A 17468-nucleotide genomic window follows, 5' to 3' on the forward strand; every position below is an offset into this window, starting at 1 on the left:
GTGAGTTAAAGTCGAGGGCGACCCTGGCCAAGGCCGCGCTCCTGGTGCCAGCCAACTCGCCCGCCGCGCTACTGCTGCCCGAACAGCTGCGTAACAAGCTCGCGCTACGCCACCACACCCTAAAGCCCAAGCTGGCTAACGGGGAGAACCAATCGATCGACGTAGGATTCTTGGTAAGGATGACCTCGTCCGCACTTGCCATTTCTACAAAGCTTATAACTTGTACTTTTTATACATATATACCTCTTTGTTTATCACGGCGATCTCTGCCTATTACGTATACGTATAGTGGGTCTATCTCTCCGGAAACCTCTGCGACAACTTCACAGATACCGTATCTACTTTCGGGAGTCGGAGCTTTTTCTCTGTTTATCACGATATTCTGGGAAAGCTATGATTACCAACTTTTTGGATCTCACGCTAGTTACTCTTACATAGATTTAAGCTACTGCGCACAGTATATATACCATAATGTAAAATACTCTCTATAAAAAGTTGGTACGTTATCGCTCTTCATTGTATACATATAGTCGATTGGTTTATTGGTACTTTATTGGTGGCTTTTTAGATACTGTACAGTAATTATTATAATGCTTTAAAACTATATCTCCATTAGTAATAAGCGAACGAAGGAACTGAAGAAAGTAATGAAGATATACAGCCCCTTCGAAGAAAATAATCTACCTGGGTTGCCATATAAATTTTGTTTCTGTTCAAATCATCGGTCATATGGGGTTTCCGGAGATGTTCTTATCAAACACACGTTGGGTTGTGCAATTAAATTCGTTCCACGTGTACTTCAATGAAAAAAATTCTCTTAGCTTCTGTGAACAACCCAATCTGAGCAATGGCAAATGTAAACGATATACCGGAATCCTCGCCTGTGTCAAAATAAAAGTACGGCTTTAATTGAAAAACACGAGAGATGAATCAATACTTGTGTCGAGTTACCTTTGAAAGTTTAAAGGGTCTTTGTTGTGGTGTAAGCTCGAGAATAAAACGGCGAAGTCTGTCTGGTATCAGCGAGCAGCAGGTAGGGGTTAGTCCTCGAACACGTAACGTAACGTTGTGTCAAGCATCGAAGAATTTTTTGTCGATGTATACGTCTTTTGTCGAGATGATTGTCTGTCTATCTTTTTTTTCTTTATTTTTTTTGTTTTGTCAAGGCTGCTTTTGACGTTTGTCTCTTATACAGATATGTATTTTTGTTTTTGTTCGTTGATATTGATTCGATTTTTTCTGCATATCTATATACTATAATATTACACACTATATTATTATACAAATGCCGCTCGAAGCGTGACATTCGTGATTTCGACAATATAACTGTTTCGACTCACAGAGAACGTCGATCACACTTACGTATCTACAATAGTGTTGTTTTTTTGTTCGGAACGCAACCGGTTTTTCTCGGAATTGGGAGGGCAGAGCACGTTTGAACATTTATATAGCTCGATATAGCAAAATAATTTATCAAATTACATCAATCATAGTGTCGATGTACTCTTGCTCATTAGCGACTCATCTCTCATTCAAGCATTTTGAACCGTCTGATTAAATTCGAATTTTCATCCGTATACGTTCAGTAGATTCCCTCCGATAGTCAGACACGCAGAGTTTATTGCACTAAGGCGAGATCCATTATGACGCGGAGATTAAACTTTACAACATTTTCTCTCTCTCTCTCTCTCTCCGCGCTGTGCGATACTAAAACACAGTATATACTCGCAATGAATGAATCATTCGCCGTAGTCTGTCTATCATCCTTTTATCAAAATAACTCAGCCATAACATCGCGTCTCTGTCTCTCTTCAAACTCCGCTGTCATGCATGCTAGTTCTGCCTGATTATCTGCATTGAATAGAGCGTTTTTCTGCACCTGATGCTAACTTTGTACGAGTAATGTCGGTCTGTTTTTGCTACGTTTTTACATTTCTCCGTGTATTTTTCACATAGTCACGTAGAGATCCGTATTTTTTAGAGCTTTTTTTCTTACAGCAGTTTCTGCATGCACTGTAGACATGTCCCATTTCTCAAAAACCCTCTACCACGTCACTTACCTTCCATAATTCCACCTACACATATACATCGCATGATGATAAATGTGAAGCAATAATATACTGAAAATAATTGCTCGTATCGAAAACCCTCGCATTTCGAGCTCGGAGCAGCCTTGCGTAACTAACGCATCGCTCAATTTTACCGATCCGAAGCTCAATGCGCAGCGACGCACGGGTGTGTATAATCAAGAGCCCGAAATTTAAAGCCGTCCCCCGCAGCTGCATAATGCAGCGAGTGCCGAGAACTAAAAAGCAATCTATTATCCATAGCATTATCGCGACTGTGTGTGCGCGCGCGAGGGCTTCTCTGCGTACAGAGGACGATTCGAGAAAAATAGATGACCGCAGAGAGAGCGTCAGCGCGCGTAGGTTTAACAATAAATCTCGTGTATCCATTGCAAACCGATTGGCTCTGCGGGCCCGATAAATTATCGAGCGAGTAGCGAGTAGAGCGCGCGAGCTCGGCGAAATGCATTATCCATGAATTCAATATTGACACCGCAAACCCGCTAGCTGCCGCTGCTGTAGCCCGCCGTTCGATTCTCTCTCTCTCTCTCTCTCTCTCTCTCTCTCTCTCTCTCTCTCTCCCGCCGTAGATCTGTAATTAATTGATCGATTCTGTCTGCCATTACCGCGATCGTCTCATTATCGACGTACTTAGGCGTCTGCGTGAAACAGTGCCGCCGCCGCGACGGCAATCCTCCTTCGTATACAGCTACTTTGCGCCAAGTAAGTGCTCTGTATCAAAGTTCGAGCTCTCACTCGCTGCGGCTGCTACGCGATTTGTCGAAGATCGAGCCTCAAAGGCGCCTTCTTATCTTCATCCCCGCTCGGCACAGTCATTGTTTCCCGAAAGCCGCCTAGCTCGGAACGATTAAATTGACAAGCCGAAGCGCGCAGCTCACGTCCGAGGCAGAGGACGATGAAAAGTACGTAAAAAGCAAGTGCATCCTTTCAAGCTCTCATAAGCCTTCTCGCGAAAGACAATAAAGATTTAAAAAGGGTAGGGTCGGCTTGGTGGTGGATAAGAATTAAAGCGAGCGGAAAGGCTCGTCGTTAACAGTCGCCGACGCGATGCCCGACGGAAAAAGCTCCGGCGAATTGACTTTTTGCTCTACTGCGACTGTATATATACGTATAGTAGACGCGTAAACCGATATATAAAAGAATCCATCTCACTCAGACTCGGTCGCAGAGGATCTCCAGCGCTGAAGAGGCCATTGCTGCATAAATCACTGCCGCACGAGGACTCGGGAGAATTAGTTACAGCCGGTGGCAAAAACTTGCGACTCTCTGACTTATCTCCCTTTTACTCTATATATTTCTATACAGGCCGCGCGCTCTCCACAGGCTTCGCTCCATACTCTAGATTCGCTCTTTAGCCCTTGCTTTCTTTCTTCTCGTTCGGACAATGCTCGGCTGCTTTGTATCGCGTTTTCCCTCGTGCAGCGAATATGTGGAGGAGAGAAAGAGCGAACTGCGCATAGGTCTACGCTGAAAGCGACTACTACTGTACCCGGAAGCAGACGCTTTGCTCTGCAGCGCGTTTTCTCGTTCTGGTTTCCGAGCTATAGAAGCTCCGGCGCGGTTTGACGCGTGCGCGCGCAGTTGCTTTTCGTTAAAAATACGGTCTCTCTCTCTCTCTCTCTGTGAGCTCGCAAAGTTCACCTTTGTCCGGATTTATCGGCTCTCGTTTTTGTTTCCTCCAGTCGCGAGCGCGCGCATCAGTGCATTACATGCGCAAATACTCGCAGCGCGAGTGAAAGAGAGTAGAGAAAATTAGCGCTCTCGAGACCGCGAAAGGCGCGTACTTACGCATTACAGCATCAGCCGGGGCCTGAATGAAATTAATTCCGCAGAGGCGCAACAACCAACCACGTCATTCTCCCGTCTGTCGACAGCTGCGAAGGCACTCGAGCGAAATCCTTAAAGAGTCGACGAGGCTGCGCTGCGCGCTGTGTTTCCGGCAGTGATTACATCGACTGGCGTAACCCCCGAGCGAAATGCAAATTAATGCGCCGCCGCCATTGTTCCGCTGAGTTATGAATTAGGATCAGCTGCATTGTTTTGTGTCCCGGAGCGCTTTATTCATAAATAACTCCAGTCGTTTAGCCGTCGCTTCTCGTGCGAAGGAGGAAAAAGCATCAGCTACTCTACACGTATAATACGGACGCCCACCAGAGATGAATGGACTACTCGCCGGCTTCATTTGTTTGCTCGGGAGGAAAAGGACCGAAACTGCGAGGCACGTCTGACCGAACCCAGGGATTTCTACTTAACCGAAAGCAAAGTCCGTAAAAGCGGAGCAGACGCAGAAGCCGCTCGGCTATCGCTCTTCCAGCAGCCTCAAACAAAATATGATCAAACGAGAGCGCGCACGTGCGCAAAACCAGCAAATATCACTCGGAGCCCGGCGCGAATCAAAGAGACCGAGGCAACGCGCCGCGGGTGACGTCGTCCTTGCCAGCGAATCAAAGGAGCTTTCTCTCTCTCTCTCTCTCTCTCTTTCTTGGTTAAAACGCATAACGTAATTTAATGAAACAAATGGAGACACTAGGCAATGTGCAAACACGCGCGATTCAATTTTCTGGCACTTCCCACTCGCGGCCAATTCTCGCTCTGGCGTCTACGTGCACGCGAGGGAGAGACGCCTCTTTAACCATTTCCAGGCTTTGCGCGCGAGAGGCTTTTCCTAATTCGGGCTCCCGCCGCGAAGAACGGGACTTCCAGATTTACAATTAGCCTCCGGAGCGTGTAAGGGAATGTCGAATATTCAATTGTTGAAGAAACATTACGAGTACAGCCGGTCGAATCCGGTAAGCTCGTCCCTGTCGCCGGGCTAATTGCATTCTCCGCGCGGAAATTCCCGAAGAAATGTAAATCTCCGGCCGATATCGATCCCCGCGACGAACCGCCGGGAAATGGAGGAAAGGGCCTATATCCTGACGAGCCGGGGGAAATATTAATTTATTTCGAGCCGAGAGGTCAGCTCTCCCTCACTCTGATCGTCGCTGCACTTGAATTCCCTCGGCTGAGCTTTATTTCCGCCTCACTGCTCTCAGCTCGCATATACGCGCGAAGCCTCCCCTTTAGTCTTGTGAAAGGGAAAATATGACGTTTGAGAGCACGAAGCTATTGTGTAATTAGGCATCGTTTTGTAGGGATTCGCGTCGAGAGGAGGACTATTGACGATTAAATAACGCGCGCAATTAAATTACCTTGATCGTCGTTGCTCGGGATGTACGAATTTCGCAGACAATAGCGACGAAACACGCAGCGAGCGATAAAATCCAAAATCAACTCGCTCAAACTGCCGCGTAAGTAGCTACATGTTTCTCCATTGTGCAGTACGTAGCGTAAGTTTAAAGTAGCTTTACCTGGCGAACAAAGGCTAAAAAATTGTTTAATTAAGGTATGTTGTTGGAGTTACGCCGCTGCTCGAGCCCAGGATAATAGTTTAACTTCTACTCGGAACTTCAGGCGCGCAAGCGCGCAGCTTTAGACAACTCGGAAAATTCAGACCGGTTCATCGACTCGATAGTACTCTCTGGCTTACAAGAAGCAACATAACCCTAACACGCTTTTTCTGCGGATTTTTTTTTTTCAAGAAAAGCAGCGGAAAAGAGGCAGAACAAATATTTAAACTTGCACGAGAGAAGAAAACAGAGGTGTAACACAGCTGGTTCGCGCGCAACATTATCCATTCTCGCCGGAGACACTTTTCCCGGCTTTTCTCCACTTCTCCCTTTTTTCCTGCCCCGCCAACGCGTCGCGTCTCTCTCTCTCTCTCTCTCTCTCCCTCTCTCTCTCTCTCTCCCTCTCTCTCTCTCCCTCTCTCTCTCTCTCTATCTCTCTCTCTATCTCTCTCTCTCTCTCTCTCTCTCTCTCTCTCTCTCTCTCTCACTCCAGCCCATTACGAATGCGGAATAAATTTCCCCTGCGAGACATTTTCATGAATCGCTAAATTTAATTAAGCCGTTCGCCTTTCCACTCGCGCGCAACTGCACTGACACTGCAGGGCTGATACGCTCCCTCCCTAGCTTTTTTTTCGACTAAATCGAGAGCATCGACGGTAATAATCGTCCTCGCGACATTTTCCCTTCTCGGTTGTCCACGGCGCGGCAGAAAACACGAATCCAATCAATGCGCAGCGGCGGCGAATCCGAAATTCCGCGCGTCTCCAAGGGTAATATTTAATCTGCAGACTAGCGCTAGCGAAGGAAAGCGTCGTCTCCGTCTTGAGACGCCGCTAGACAGTCGCTTCAATTTACGTTCCCCCAGAGATGCAAGTAAGCGTGCAGTCAGGGGGGTGCAACTTCTCTCCGGCTATTATATTGACAGTGCGAGTTGCGGCTGAGAGAGATAGAGAGAGGGAAAGTCTCCGGGAATGCAAATTTCCACGGGGAAGAAAAGTAAACGCTTAACGAGCGGTAAAATCGCGCGCGGATTGAGCGAGAAATAAAGCAGGTAGCGGCACTTAACAGATTAATTGTCCGGGAGTAAACGGCCGCAACGCTGAAACGGTTTAATTAAATGGAAAGTTTGAAAAAAGCTTTGTGCCGCGCTTTGATTCGCTCTTCTCTCTCTCTCTCTCTCTCTCTCTCTCTCTCTCTCTCTCTCTCTCTCAGCTGCTCTCGGCACAGGGAGCTTTATCAGTTGTTCAAATTGGAATTGCGCGTTTGATTAAAACTCCTCAAGGAATCATCTAAGCTCAAAGAAAGCTGGATAACTCTCTCCTCGGCGGAAGATCACAAGAAGTAGCAGAGTCTCGCTGTGCCTTCTAGAGAGAGAGGGTACACAATCGAACTGCATGCCTGCGCTTCGCCGGAGGCGAGAGGGACGATCGTTGGCCACAAACAAAGCTCGGAAACGGGATTAACCGATCGACTTTCCACAATGGCCACGTGGACCAGCGCCATGTTTACGATGGCGTGTGCAGCGCATGCAGAATGCCGACGACGACGACCAAAGGATTGCCGTAGGGGGGGGGGGGGGGCGCCCGCCGACGCTTAATCAAGCAAATATCGATGCGGAAGGGACGTGAGTCGCCGCTTGCGGGGGAGTTTTTTGACTCTTTTTTTTCATTCGCCCCCCATACAGGTTGATGGCGCGGGAGATTTATACCTATACGCGCTTTTTGCAGCTGAGAATTAAAGCGTCACGACCAATCGCGTGCGAAGACAGCGGTAAGAAGAGCAAACTAATCAGAACCGCGACGTCTGCGAAAATAAACAAGCGCGGAAAAATCAAAGAAACGTACGGACGAATAAAAATCAATGACTGGGAAAAGTTAAAGAGGATGAAATCGTCAAAGGGGAAAATACAGATAGAAAGAGCGAGCAAAGGGAGATTGAGACTCGAAGAAGTGGTCTGCCAGCAGTGGTGGGTGGGCCGCGCGCCGGCGGTCTGCGGAACGTCCACAGTGGCCTGCAGTAGCAGCAGCTCGAGTTGGCGAATTTAATTTAACGAGAACTTTTTGAAAGTCCAAGAGCGAGAGAGAGGGAGAGAGGGAAACCTCAAGAGGCGAGGGAGAAAGAGAGTTCGAGACTCTCGGGGCGGGCCTCGAGACTAGAGTCGCCGGATATCGATTGAGCGTTAGCCGGTTAAGCTGTAGTTGGCTTAAAAATAGGACGTTAAGAGAAAGACGGCTACGTATCTGTATAAAAGAGAGGCTGCAGTGTTTTTGACTCTCGAAAGCGAGCGAGAGAGACGTGCCAAAGTGTCGCCGACGAGTGTGTCCGTGTCCCGCCAACAAGCTCGCAGTAGTCGATGATCCGGAAAAGAACGCAATCGTTCGATTCCACGCGTTCGTATACGAAGTTAAGGAGAAAAGTCGGCGCGTTGTAAAAAATATCACGTTAACTCGCGCGGCCCTTTGCATGATTAACGCTGCGCCGAGAGTTTACCGAAGAAAGTTCAAGATAATATGCGCGCGGCGGAGCTTCGGGTACACATCGGAAAGCGTATTTACATACTTTAAAACTTGTAGCGCGGCAACGACTAACCGGTTAGATGGGCTTACACCGATGCTGTGTACGCGCGGATCACTCGTATTCTTTTGTACGCGCGAGCGCAAACTCAAAATGGCAGTATCAAATTTTTCGAGCTCTAAAACCTGTTCCGCGACGCGCGCCGTGATCCGAAATTGCTTTTTTCCGTGCTTTTACAAAGCTCCGCATCGCCCGCGTATTTTCTCTCTCTCTCTCTCTCTCTCTCTCTCTCTCTCTCTCTCCATGAAGAAATTCAGCTTTATTGAATCGTTTTGAATTTTTCAAAATCACCGCGGTTGTCGCTTTACTCCCGGCGTCGTTCAATCAAATAGTCGCGAATATTGCAGCGAGCAAACAGTACGTCCCGAAAAATAGTCGACGCGAGCGAGTCGTTTCGAAGCGCGATAACATAGCTTCCGCGGCAAAATCAATAGACGTTTTTGTCATTATCGCCAAAGCCGAGGGCCAAGGAAACAGCCGAGAGCAACGCATAATTATTCAGCATTATCATCGGGAATAGATGAAAGAGAATGACCTATAGATCTCGGGCTAGCAGAAGAAAAAAGCGACGGGAGAGGGGCGACAAAAAAGTCGACGAGGAAAAAGCCTCGATCCAACGCCGGCATTGATTCCGTCGCATATGCGACTGCGTTGGAGAGAGAGGGACGCGTATAGAGTCTGCGCACACGTGAGAGAGAGAGAGACAGAGCGATTAGGAGGTCGTGATACATAATGCAGCCAGTGGCGGCGCTCGGGCTGTAACTACTCAACCGTGTCAGGGTTATCAACCCTCAAACGCGCGGCTCCGAGCCTCTTCTTCGTTGTCGTTTTTTTTTTTTTTTGTTTTCAACCACCCGCTCCTCCTCCGCGTCCACTTTGGCGTATATATTTGAACGACTGGTTAACCGGTTCCACGTTCCTTCTTTTTTAGCTCAAGCTCGGAGGCTAAGTTTAGAACTTATGCACGGCCGACTCGCGCGTTATTCAGACGCTGGCTGATCTGCCATATACTTGCGGTTGGAAAACTCGGCTTTTGTTGATCCTACGCGAGATTTATCCGCGTATAAAGACGAAAAAACTCCTGTATTATTCGACGCTCGCAAAGTCCGAGAAACTTCCGCTTGGCAAAAAACAAGAATAAAACCTACCATGTGCAACATTATACCGCGGAACATCGGAGGGACAGGTCGATTAATTTTTCATCGTCCAGCCGAGAGAGAGAGAGAGAGAGAGAGAGAGAGAGAGCGAGCGAGCAAGCGGATCGAAAAGTCTCGCGACGGTGAATGAATTTCCCATGAAGCGCGTGATGCCGACCGACGCGCAAATGAACCGAACTGCGCGTCGATGATCGTTTGTGTTGAAACATTTCACGCGGCCGGAGATTCGACGGTTGGGTACATATACACGGTCGCGCGGCGAATGAATACTGGCCGCCGTCGCTCTCTGATTACGCGCGATTTTATGCACCGACCGGACAATGGGCCGACAGAAATTGTAACACAAGCGTGCGGGAGCTTTTTTAAACTTGTCTTGCAGAGCGTGCTGACGCGCCTGGCTGGCCATTGAAAACGCCCGATTGTCATAAACATTTTCGGGAAAATGCGGCTCGGACATTTAGTGAAAAATGCGTGCATTGTATACGCGAGATTTTTATTTCGGGCGCGTAAAGTGCATTGATTTTAAGAGAGAGAGAGATAAAGTAGTAGCATCCGAGTTTGGTCAGACACTGTACGTAACTCGGGTAACACCGCTCGTTCGTAAATAAGAAATTTCTCCTGCGAATGTAAAAAGTATGGGGCGCGCACTTTCGAAGAACCGCCTCGAAATTGAAAAAGGCAAAGCTGCACATAACAATATGCAATCCATCACCGCAAACGTAGCAGTCAATAACTCGGAATATACAATAAAACAGGGTCTCTCTCTCTCTCCAGCTCTCTCCTTTGCATCCCCCGAGGATGAAGAGTAAAAAGACCTTTTTCCTTTCTTCATTTAAAATCGTCGCGCTGGAATCGTAAAACAGGAAATGAAGTCGTAGGAAATTCAAAATGAGTTTCCATATCGCGCATTTGGGATTCGCAAAAAAGGAATAGGAGAGAGAGAGAGAAAGAGAGAGAGAGAGAGAGAGAGAGAGAGAGAGAGAGAGACTGAGCCACGCGGCGTTGCATACTTTCTTAACTTTATTTCCTCGTTACTCCGGCGCAGAATGTTACTTCAACATCCGGGGCTTCGTTCTCTTTCTCCCTGGCTCTTGTTCCACGGATGAATTATCAAAACCTACCCGCCGGGAGCAGCGGCTTCCATACTCCTGTGCTTTTCCTCTCGGTCTTTCTCTTTTCTCCTCGAGAGCTCAAATCCTGACCTACATACACGGGGGGGCTTCAAGAAGCGTCTTCACTTTTCCGATTTCAGAAGACTGACCAAATGTAACCGTTCCGACGTCAACTTTTCTGCTTCCTCTCCTCGATCCTGGATGGTACACTCCGTTGATATTGCTCCTTTAATCTCGAAACTCCGGCCGTTATTATTATTATTATATTTGATTTTTCACTCTTATCATCTCGCCGAGTTTGCGAGCGCAGTATTGAGTCGCGCCGCGCGAGACATTATTATGTCCGTAATGATTCGAGCTTAACCGAAAATTGCGCTCGTAAAGTATTAACTCTCAACTGCGATACTCGGCAACTTAATTAATTTATTAGCACTTGCGAACAAGGACAATATCCTCGCTTGTTTTCAACTTAACCTATATCGAATGTTAATATTCTCCAGGACGCGTGGGTGCAATTTATACTGTCTCGCCAAAAGCGCAAAGAAAGCCTGCAACATTTCTTCGTACAAGGAAGAAGATGAATAATTAATGAGATTCGTTATAGGCGAGGAAAAAAAGAGTGAATTACTCGACAATTACATGGGAAATTCAGGACAAGCTTATTTGTTCGTTTCGCGCGCAGGCCTTTACGCTCGGTTATCAGGGCGAAGTAGCAGGCACTTTTCATGAATAGGTTAAGGATGTTTACCCCGCTTCGAGAGAAAGTCGAGAGCGAGCTCGCGATACGGGCGCAAAAATAGCGACGACGACGAGAAAGTAGTCGGCCTGCGCCTCCCTCTTCCCCCCCCCCCCCCCTCTTCCTCGTCGGAAGAACCCTTCAGCTACGTAATTTATTCCAGTATCGTGCATCCCGGCCGTCTCAACCGCGCGCTCGTACTACTTTGCCTTCAGCCCGTTTGCCCTTCTACACCGACTCGCTCTTTTTGTTCTATTCACGTCTTTTATTTATACTTTCTTTTTTGCCTCACGCTGCGCTTTCTCTTGCTCTATGCAGCTCGAATTTTCCAATAGTGAAATCAGGTTTAGTTGTACACGCAAATTTTGAAGAATTAAAAAATGTTTTTTCCCTCTTCTCGTAATCCATCATGCTCCCTTGTCATCCGAGTATTTTCCTCGACTTCGTACTCGACGAGCTGCGCACATTTGTTAATTTGAGTCCCGTCGCTGAAAAGCGCGGGGCTTTTTCATGCTGTTGCTGCAGCTGCCGGCGACGAGCGACATTCCTTATGGCTCGAGAGTCGTTTTGATTTCTTGAATTACGCCACTACGTCGACTCAAACAACAAGTCCTCGTTTGCGTATTTCGACATTGTTAATTGTATTTTCTCTCGGAAAACACGCGCGTTATTCCGTCCCCCTTATTTTTACATAACACGCGCTCATTTTCGCAATTAAGCGAGTCGTATACCTTCAGCTTTTACGATTCAAGCGAGCTTTCGAGATATTTCCCAAAATTTTACACACGAGGACGCGGGAGGAAAACATTTGCCCCTTTGAGGGGATTAGTAATAATTCTCGAGCAGTGTAAACATTAATTAACTTTGAATAATACCAAAAGAATTTAATTAATTCTGTCATGCTTTTGATCGTATGCACATCCCACGTGTCCGCCATTCACTCAATTCCTAAAATCCTCCACACTCCACGATATACAGGCATGTTTTGAAGTAATTACCTCTCCGTCTCCCACCGCACAGCAGTTTGTAGCTCTTTTCGAAATGTCATTTTAACACACACACACACACGACGTACTTTTTTTTTATTTCTCATTAACTACGTCGCATCGCTACATGCATCTGTTCATTTCTGTGCTGCTACAACAGTGCACGCAGCTTTAATATACATTAATGATAACGAGCGAAGCCAGTCGATCGCGTAGCTCCTCCTCTTTTACGGAGTGTGTATGGTAATGATGATACACTCGCAAAAATGAACTGGCGCAGCTTGGTATTGTGCGAGCATTTCAATAATTGCATTATCGTCATTGCATTCATATTGTGATATATTTACATATAATGTTTCCCGGCGAATCAAACTTGACGCAATCTAACGAAACGGAAGTACGTATAGTATACAGGTTATATACTTTGCGCCAAGTCTGAGTAGCCGAGAGAATATGCGAGTTGCGGATCCCACGTTTATGTTGCGTTTTGATGTTAATGCAAGGGGCAGGAGATACCTATATACATATGGTACGAGTCATACCCGACCCACAGTGGCGAAGGCTACGAGGGTCGCGTCGCCAAGGTCAGCCCGAACTCGCCCTACGGCGGCGCGAGTCTCAACTTGACCAACATTCAGGAGAGCGACCAGGGCTGGTACGAGTGCAAAGTCGTCTTCCTCAACCGGTCACCCAATAACAACAAAAATGGTACCTGGTTCCACCTGGACGTTCACGGTACGTATAGATTAAAAAAATTTCAAATGCAACGGAGTCGATGATTGATTAAAAGAAATTTCCTCGTCACCGCAGCGCCGCCTAGATTCACGATAACCCCGGAGGAGATGATCTACGTGAACCTGGGCGACGCGATCATCCTCAACTGCCAAGCGGAGGGTACGCCGACGCCGGAGATACTCTGGTACAAGGACGCGAACCCGGTCGAGCCATCGTCGACCGTCACGATCATCAACGACGGCACCGAGCTCAGGATCTCGACGATCAAGACCGAGGACATCGGCGACTACACCTGTCTCGCGCGAAACGGCGAGGGCCAGATCAGTCACACCGCTCGCGTCATCATCGCCGGTCAGTGTTGATTGCTATACATCGTGTATTATTATATACAGCCGACGTATGCGAGTGCGTAAAGTGCTCCGGATCTAGAGTTGCCGCGCTTCAGGGGCTTACGCCCTTAGTAATTCAGCTAAGCCTAATTTTAATGCACACGTGTAAAACTAAACTTGCAAGTGTATAGCCAAGGGTTTCGCTTAAGTTTCCCGAGAGCGCGCGCGCGCAGTAAACCGGGCTTCAGCCGTGAGCGACTCGCCTCAAGTGCCAGCGTGGAAGAGGTATTAATCCGCTTTAAATGTTTTAGGGATTATTTAAATCTCTTAATTGCCAGCTCGCCATAAATTAGCAAACAAATTCTCCGTGAGATAAAATATTATGATCCGTTTGCATTTTTCAAAAGTAAATATACAGGTGAAGATGAAAGAATGAAAATCGAGCTCTGCGACCCGCGAAGCAATATCAGCGATGCAGAAGGCGTAGAGTCGTATCTTCGCGCTAATAAACATACGTTGTAAAAAGCATTCATATAAACCGCTACGTGACCTGAAAACCTAGAAAGCAATCATTTTACACCATAAACTTCAAGCTCTCCGCGCCGCGCAAAAACTACGTTGACACGCGGAGCTACGCGTTTCCCAGGGTATACAGTCGCATAAAACTTTCGTTTGATAAAAAAAGCGACTCCAGTGATTTCTCGTAATGAAATTGCGAAAAGAAATTGATTTCCTCGCTTTACGTTGTAACAATATAACAATCGCCTATACTTCCAACGATTGCATTATATAATTTCCATCGATTTCCCGGTCATCGAAGTATTGAATTTGTTAATGAGTTTGGATAATAATATTCATCATCATGTTAATAGAAAATGAATTTATGATCATCGTTCGGAACACTCCTCGGTTCTATGAATAGAAAATAGACGAGATCGCGCGCAGTTATAACGTCTCATTATCATGCAATTTCATCGAGCGCATAATAGAATTCAGCTAAAAATAACAATAACCCTCGATTTCATCAAGGTGTCGAAAGCTCTTGTTGTAAAAATCCGAAAGAGAGAACGAGTAAGAAAGCCTGATCGAAGCTCCGGGTATTGGACTTTTAACCCCTTAAATCCATAAATTTTATGGACACCTCGAGAGAGAGAGAGAGAGAGAGGGAGAGGACGAAGCATCTTTTCCCCAGCGCTCGCGCTCGTAAAATTTATAGGTCGATGCATTCAAGCCTGCCTCCATGCTCGCGCGCGCGAGAGAGTCTCTATCCCGCGTAACTTCGCGCGCGCGTGCAGCCTTCTTTCTAGGGCCGCGCGCGATAAAATTCGCGTTAGGCAAAGTGGTTACGGTTCCGTTTGGACCTGCTGCAGCAGCCAATTAAGCCTGAGCTCTGGGCGTTATAGGGCGATTTGTCTTTCGCCCGGCTCCTCCTCTTCTTTTCGCTGTAGGATTCCACTGCTCGACCCTTTTTTTCAGGCAGAAAGTAGAGAGAGAAGATTCCGAGCTTTTGTGCGAAAGGGCGTTTTAAAGGCGTCGTCGAGGAGCACGGGGCTGGATCGTTGTTTTCACTCGTTGGCGTCGTCGACCCTTTGATTCGAGTTTTGATTTTCGAGAGAGCTTTTTGAATAATTGAAACGTCGAGCTAGCAATATCTCACAGCCCCGCCAAAAAGAGACGGCAATTAAAATCCTCTGAAATAAGCTGCCAAGCCGGCGGAAAAGAGTCTTCCATCTCGATTGTATCAATTAAACTCCGCGAGATCCTCCTCGATCTCAGACATCGCGCTCGAGCTCGGCTTCTTCCCCCCTCGCATTTATACCCGTCATTTTTCTTCTCGAGAAGTCCTCGTTCACTGGCGACGGCCTATTTAAAATTCATATTTCCCGCGAGTTCACCGCGCGTAAACACGCACGCACCGCTTGAATATCATTACCCCCGTTCTCTCGGCGTCGCTCGGAGAGATGCGTCTTTCTTCTCGCGCGGTGTACGCGCCTCGTCGTCGTCACCGCTGATCCCTCGACGACGACGTCGTTTCAAACGGCAGTTGCACTTTACGCGCCCGTGCACGGCTTTAGGCTCGAGCGCACTCGAAAAGAGCTGCTGCTGTTACGTCTGAGGGACGAATCGCGGATACGCCGGGGGGCGACGCAAGTGTCGAGCGAGGGAAATGTTGGATTCCGGATGAGTTGCCCTGGTGTATCATGATTTTTCTTCTTTTTTTTTTCATCCGAGAGAAAAGTCGCGGTTTTTAAACGTCGAACGTCGACAGGATAATTAAATGATAGAGTATCGCAAGGATAGGACGTCGGTTTTTCAGTCTGACGTGGAACGCGGCCGCGTGTCTTTCCGATGGAAAAGAAGCCGGGATCGGATAAAACGTCAAATTCTCCGATACGACGTCGGAAGCTTCAAAGCGATACTTTCATCTCGGCATATTACATTTATTCTTCGACAACAGCAGCGCAAACACATGGAGCTCTAAAACCTCGGAGCATAAATCATAATCCTCGAAACAGCCTCTCTCTCTCTCTCTCTCTCTCTCTCTCTCTCTCTCTCTCTCTTCTCCGAGCGGAGGCGATCGATAGCCGGGCGAGCGCGGAGCATCCAATTTCCAGGCTCTAAACTCGCAGTGGAAGCAATATTTTCATTACCCCTGGCCCGTAATACCCCGGCACACGCTCTCCCCCATAAAGCTCGCAAGTCCCGTCAACCGCGTATGGCAAACGAGCTCCGCTCTCGCAGCTGCTGACGCGACGACGAAAGCTCTCCACGCCCCCCGGAAAGAGAAAAAGCCATTATACTATATAGAGAGGATATAAAATAAAAATGCATCGACGTCGCACCGCAGGCGGAGCCGTGATAACGATACCGCCGCAGAACGAGACGAAGCTGGAGGGCGAGAACGTGGTGTTCCCGTGCGAGGCAAAGGCGCTGCCGGGCAACGTGACCGTGAGCTGGTATCGCGAGGGCGCCCCCATCTCCGAGGTGTCCGAGCTGGACACGCGCGCCTCCGTCAGGATGGACGGCAGCCTCGCCATCAACCCCGTCAGCGCCGACGACTCCGGAACCTACCTCTGCACCGTCAGCAACGGCATCGGAGAGCCCCAGACTGCCAGCGCCTATCTCAACGTCGAATGTCAGTATGGCTGTAGCATTGGTCACTCGTGCTGTCCCACAGAGTAGTGCACTCAACGGATTCCTCTTTCAGATCCAGCGAAAGTGACGTTCAACCCGACCGTCCAGTACCTTCCGTTTCGCATGGCGGGCGTGGTGCAGTGCTACATCAAGGCGAACCCGCCGCTGCAGTACGTCACCTGGACCAAGGACAAGCGGCTGCTCGAGCCCTACCAGGTCAAGGACATCGTGGTCATGGGCAACGGCTCGCTGCTCTTCACGCGCGTCAACGAGAACCACCACGGCCAGTACACCTGCACGCCCTACAACGCCCACGGCACGCAGGGAAGCTCCGGCTACATGGAGGTCCTCGTGCGCAACCCGCCGGTCTTCACCGTCGAGCCGCAGCCCATGTACCAGCGCAAGGTCGGGGAGACCGTCGAGATGCACTGCGCCGCTCAGGAGAGCTCCGGCACGCAGAAGCCCACCGTCACCTGGCAGAGGGTATGCACACGTCTGTCCGCGATCGTCGGATAAACTTTGGTCGAGCTATGATATACGAATGCTTCGTGACGTTTGCAGAAGGACGGCGAGGAGCTGGCGCGGGGCCGAGCCAAAGTCGTAGGGGGCAACCTGACGATCGAGAACCTCAAGCAGCAGGATTTCGGCGTCTACGAGTGCGTGGTGTCGAACGAGGTGGCGACCATAGTCAAATCGACGCATCTGATCGTCGAGGGCACGCAACCGCACGCGCCTCACAACGTCACTGGCGTGGCCGACCAGTTCTCTGTGACGCTCTCCTGGCAGCCCGGATACTCCGGCGGACCCGACTACAAGCAGGATTACACGATTTGGTGAGTGCTAGCTGTCGGGCTAGTCGCTGTTCCCTTTTTCCGCTTACACGCCCGTCGAGACTGACGATCGATTCGACGCGAGCGGGAATTCGGAAATTCGTTTTCGCTTTCAGCCCCCCGGAAATCCGATTTGTTTTTTATCGAACTGTGAAATTGTTGATTTTATACTGCGAGAGAATCGTACAGCGCGCGCGTCGTTATAGCGCTTGTTTCGGAAATGCACGTTTCGGTTTAAACCTGCGAATTATAACGGTATTAGAAGCAACCGCAAGCTGCGGCAGTATATTTGATGTGGAGCCCGCTATCGATGTATGCGTCCGTAATTGCATATTCTACCCTGTCACTCAAAGTGTCTGAATGCGCCATCTGCGTGTTATCGCGATAACAAAAATCGT

At 48.4% G+C, this 17468-nt stretch overlaps 1 protein-coding gene across 6 annotated transcripts in view; it reads left to right on the plus strand.

Moving 5' to 3' along the window:
- LOC100119623 (protein turtle) overlaps window positions 1–17468 on the plus strand; it is a 186552-nt gene that overhangs the window by 153554 nt on the left and 15530 nt on the right. For 4 of the 6 annotated variants that reach the window (XM_032597512.1, XM_032597515.1, XM_032597511.1 and 1 more), the window contains 5 exons: window positions 12551–12776; window positions 12852–13127; window positions 15954–16241; window positions 16314–16723; window positions 16802–17073. In XM_032597512.1, coding sequence (XP_032453403.1) covers window positions 12551–12776; window positions 12852–13127; window positions 15954–16241; window positions 16314–16723; window positions 16802–17073 — 1472 coding nt within the window. Of the gene's footprint in view, window positions 1–12544; window positions 12777–12851; window positions 13128–15953; window positions 16242–16313; window positions 16724–16801; window positions 17074–17468 lie in introns of all 6 variants that reach the window. The other 2 variants (XM_032597510.1, XM_032597513.1) reach the window with 1 other exon arrangement.

This window comes from Nasonia vitripennis, chromosome 2 (assembly GCF_009193385.2).
Source record: "Nasonia vitripennis strain AsymCx chromosome 2, Nvit_psr_1.1, whole genome shotgun sequence".
Taxonomy (NCBI): domain Eukaryota; kingdom Metazoa; phylum Arthropoda; class Insecta; order Hymenoptera; family Pteromalidae; genus Nasonia; species Nasonia vitripennis.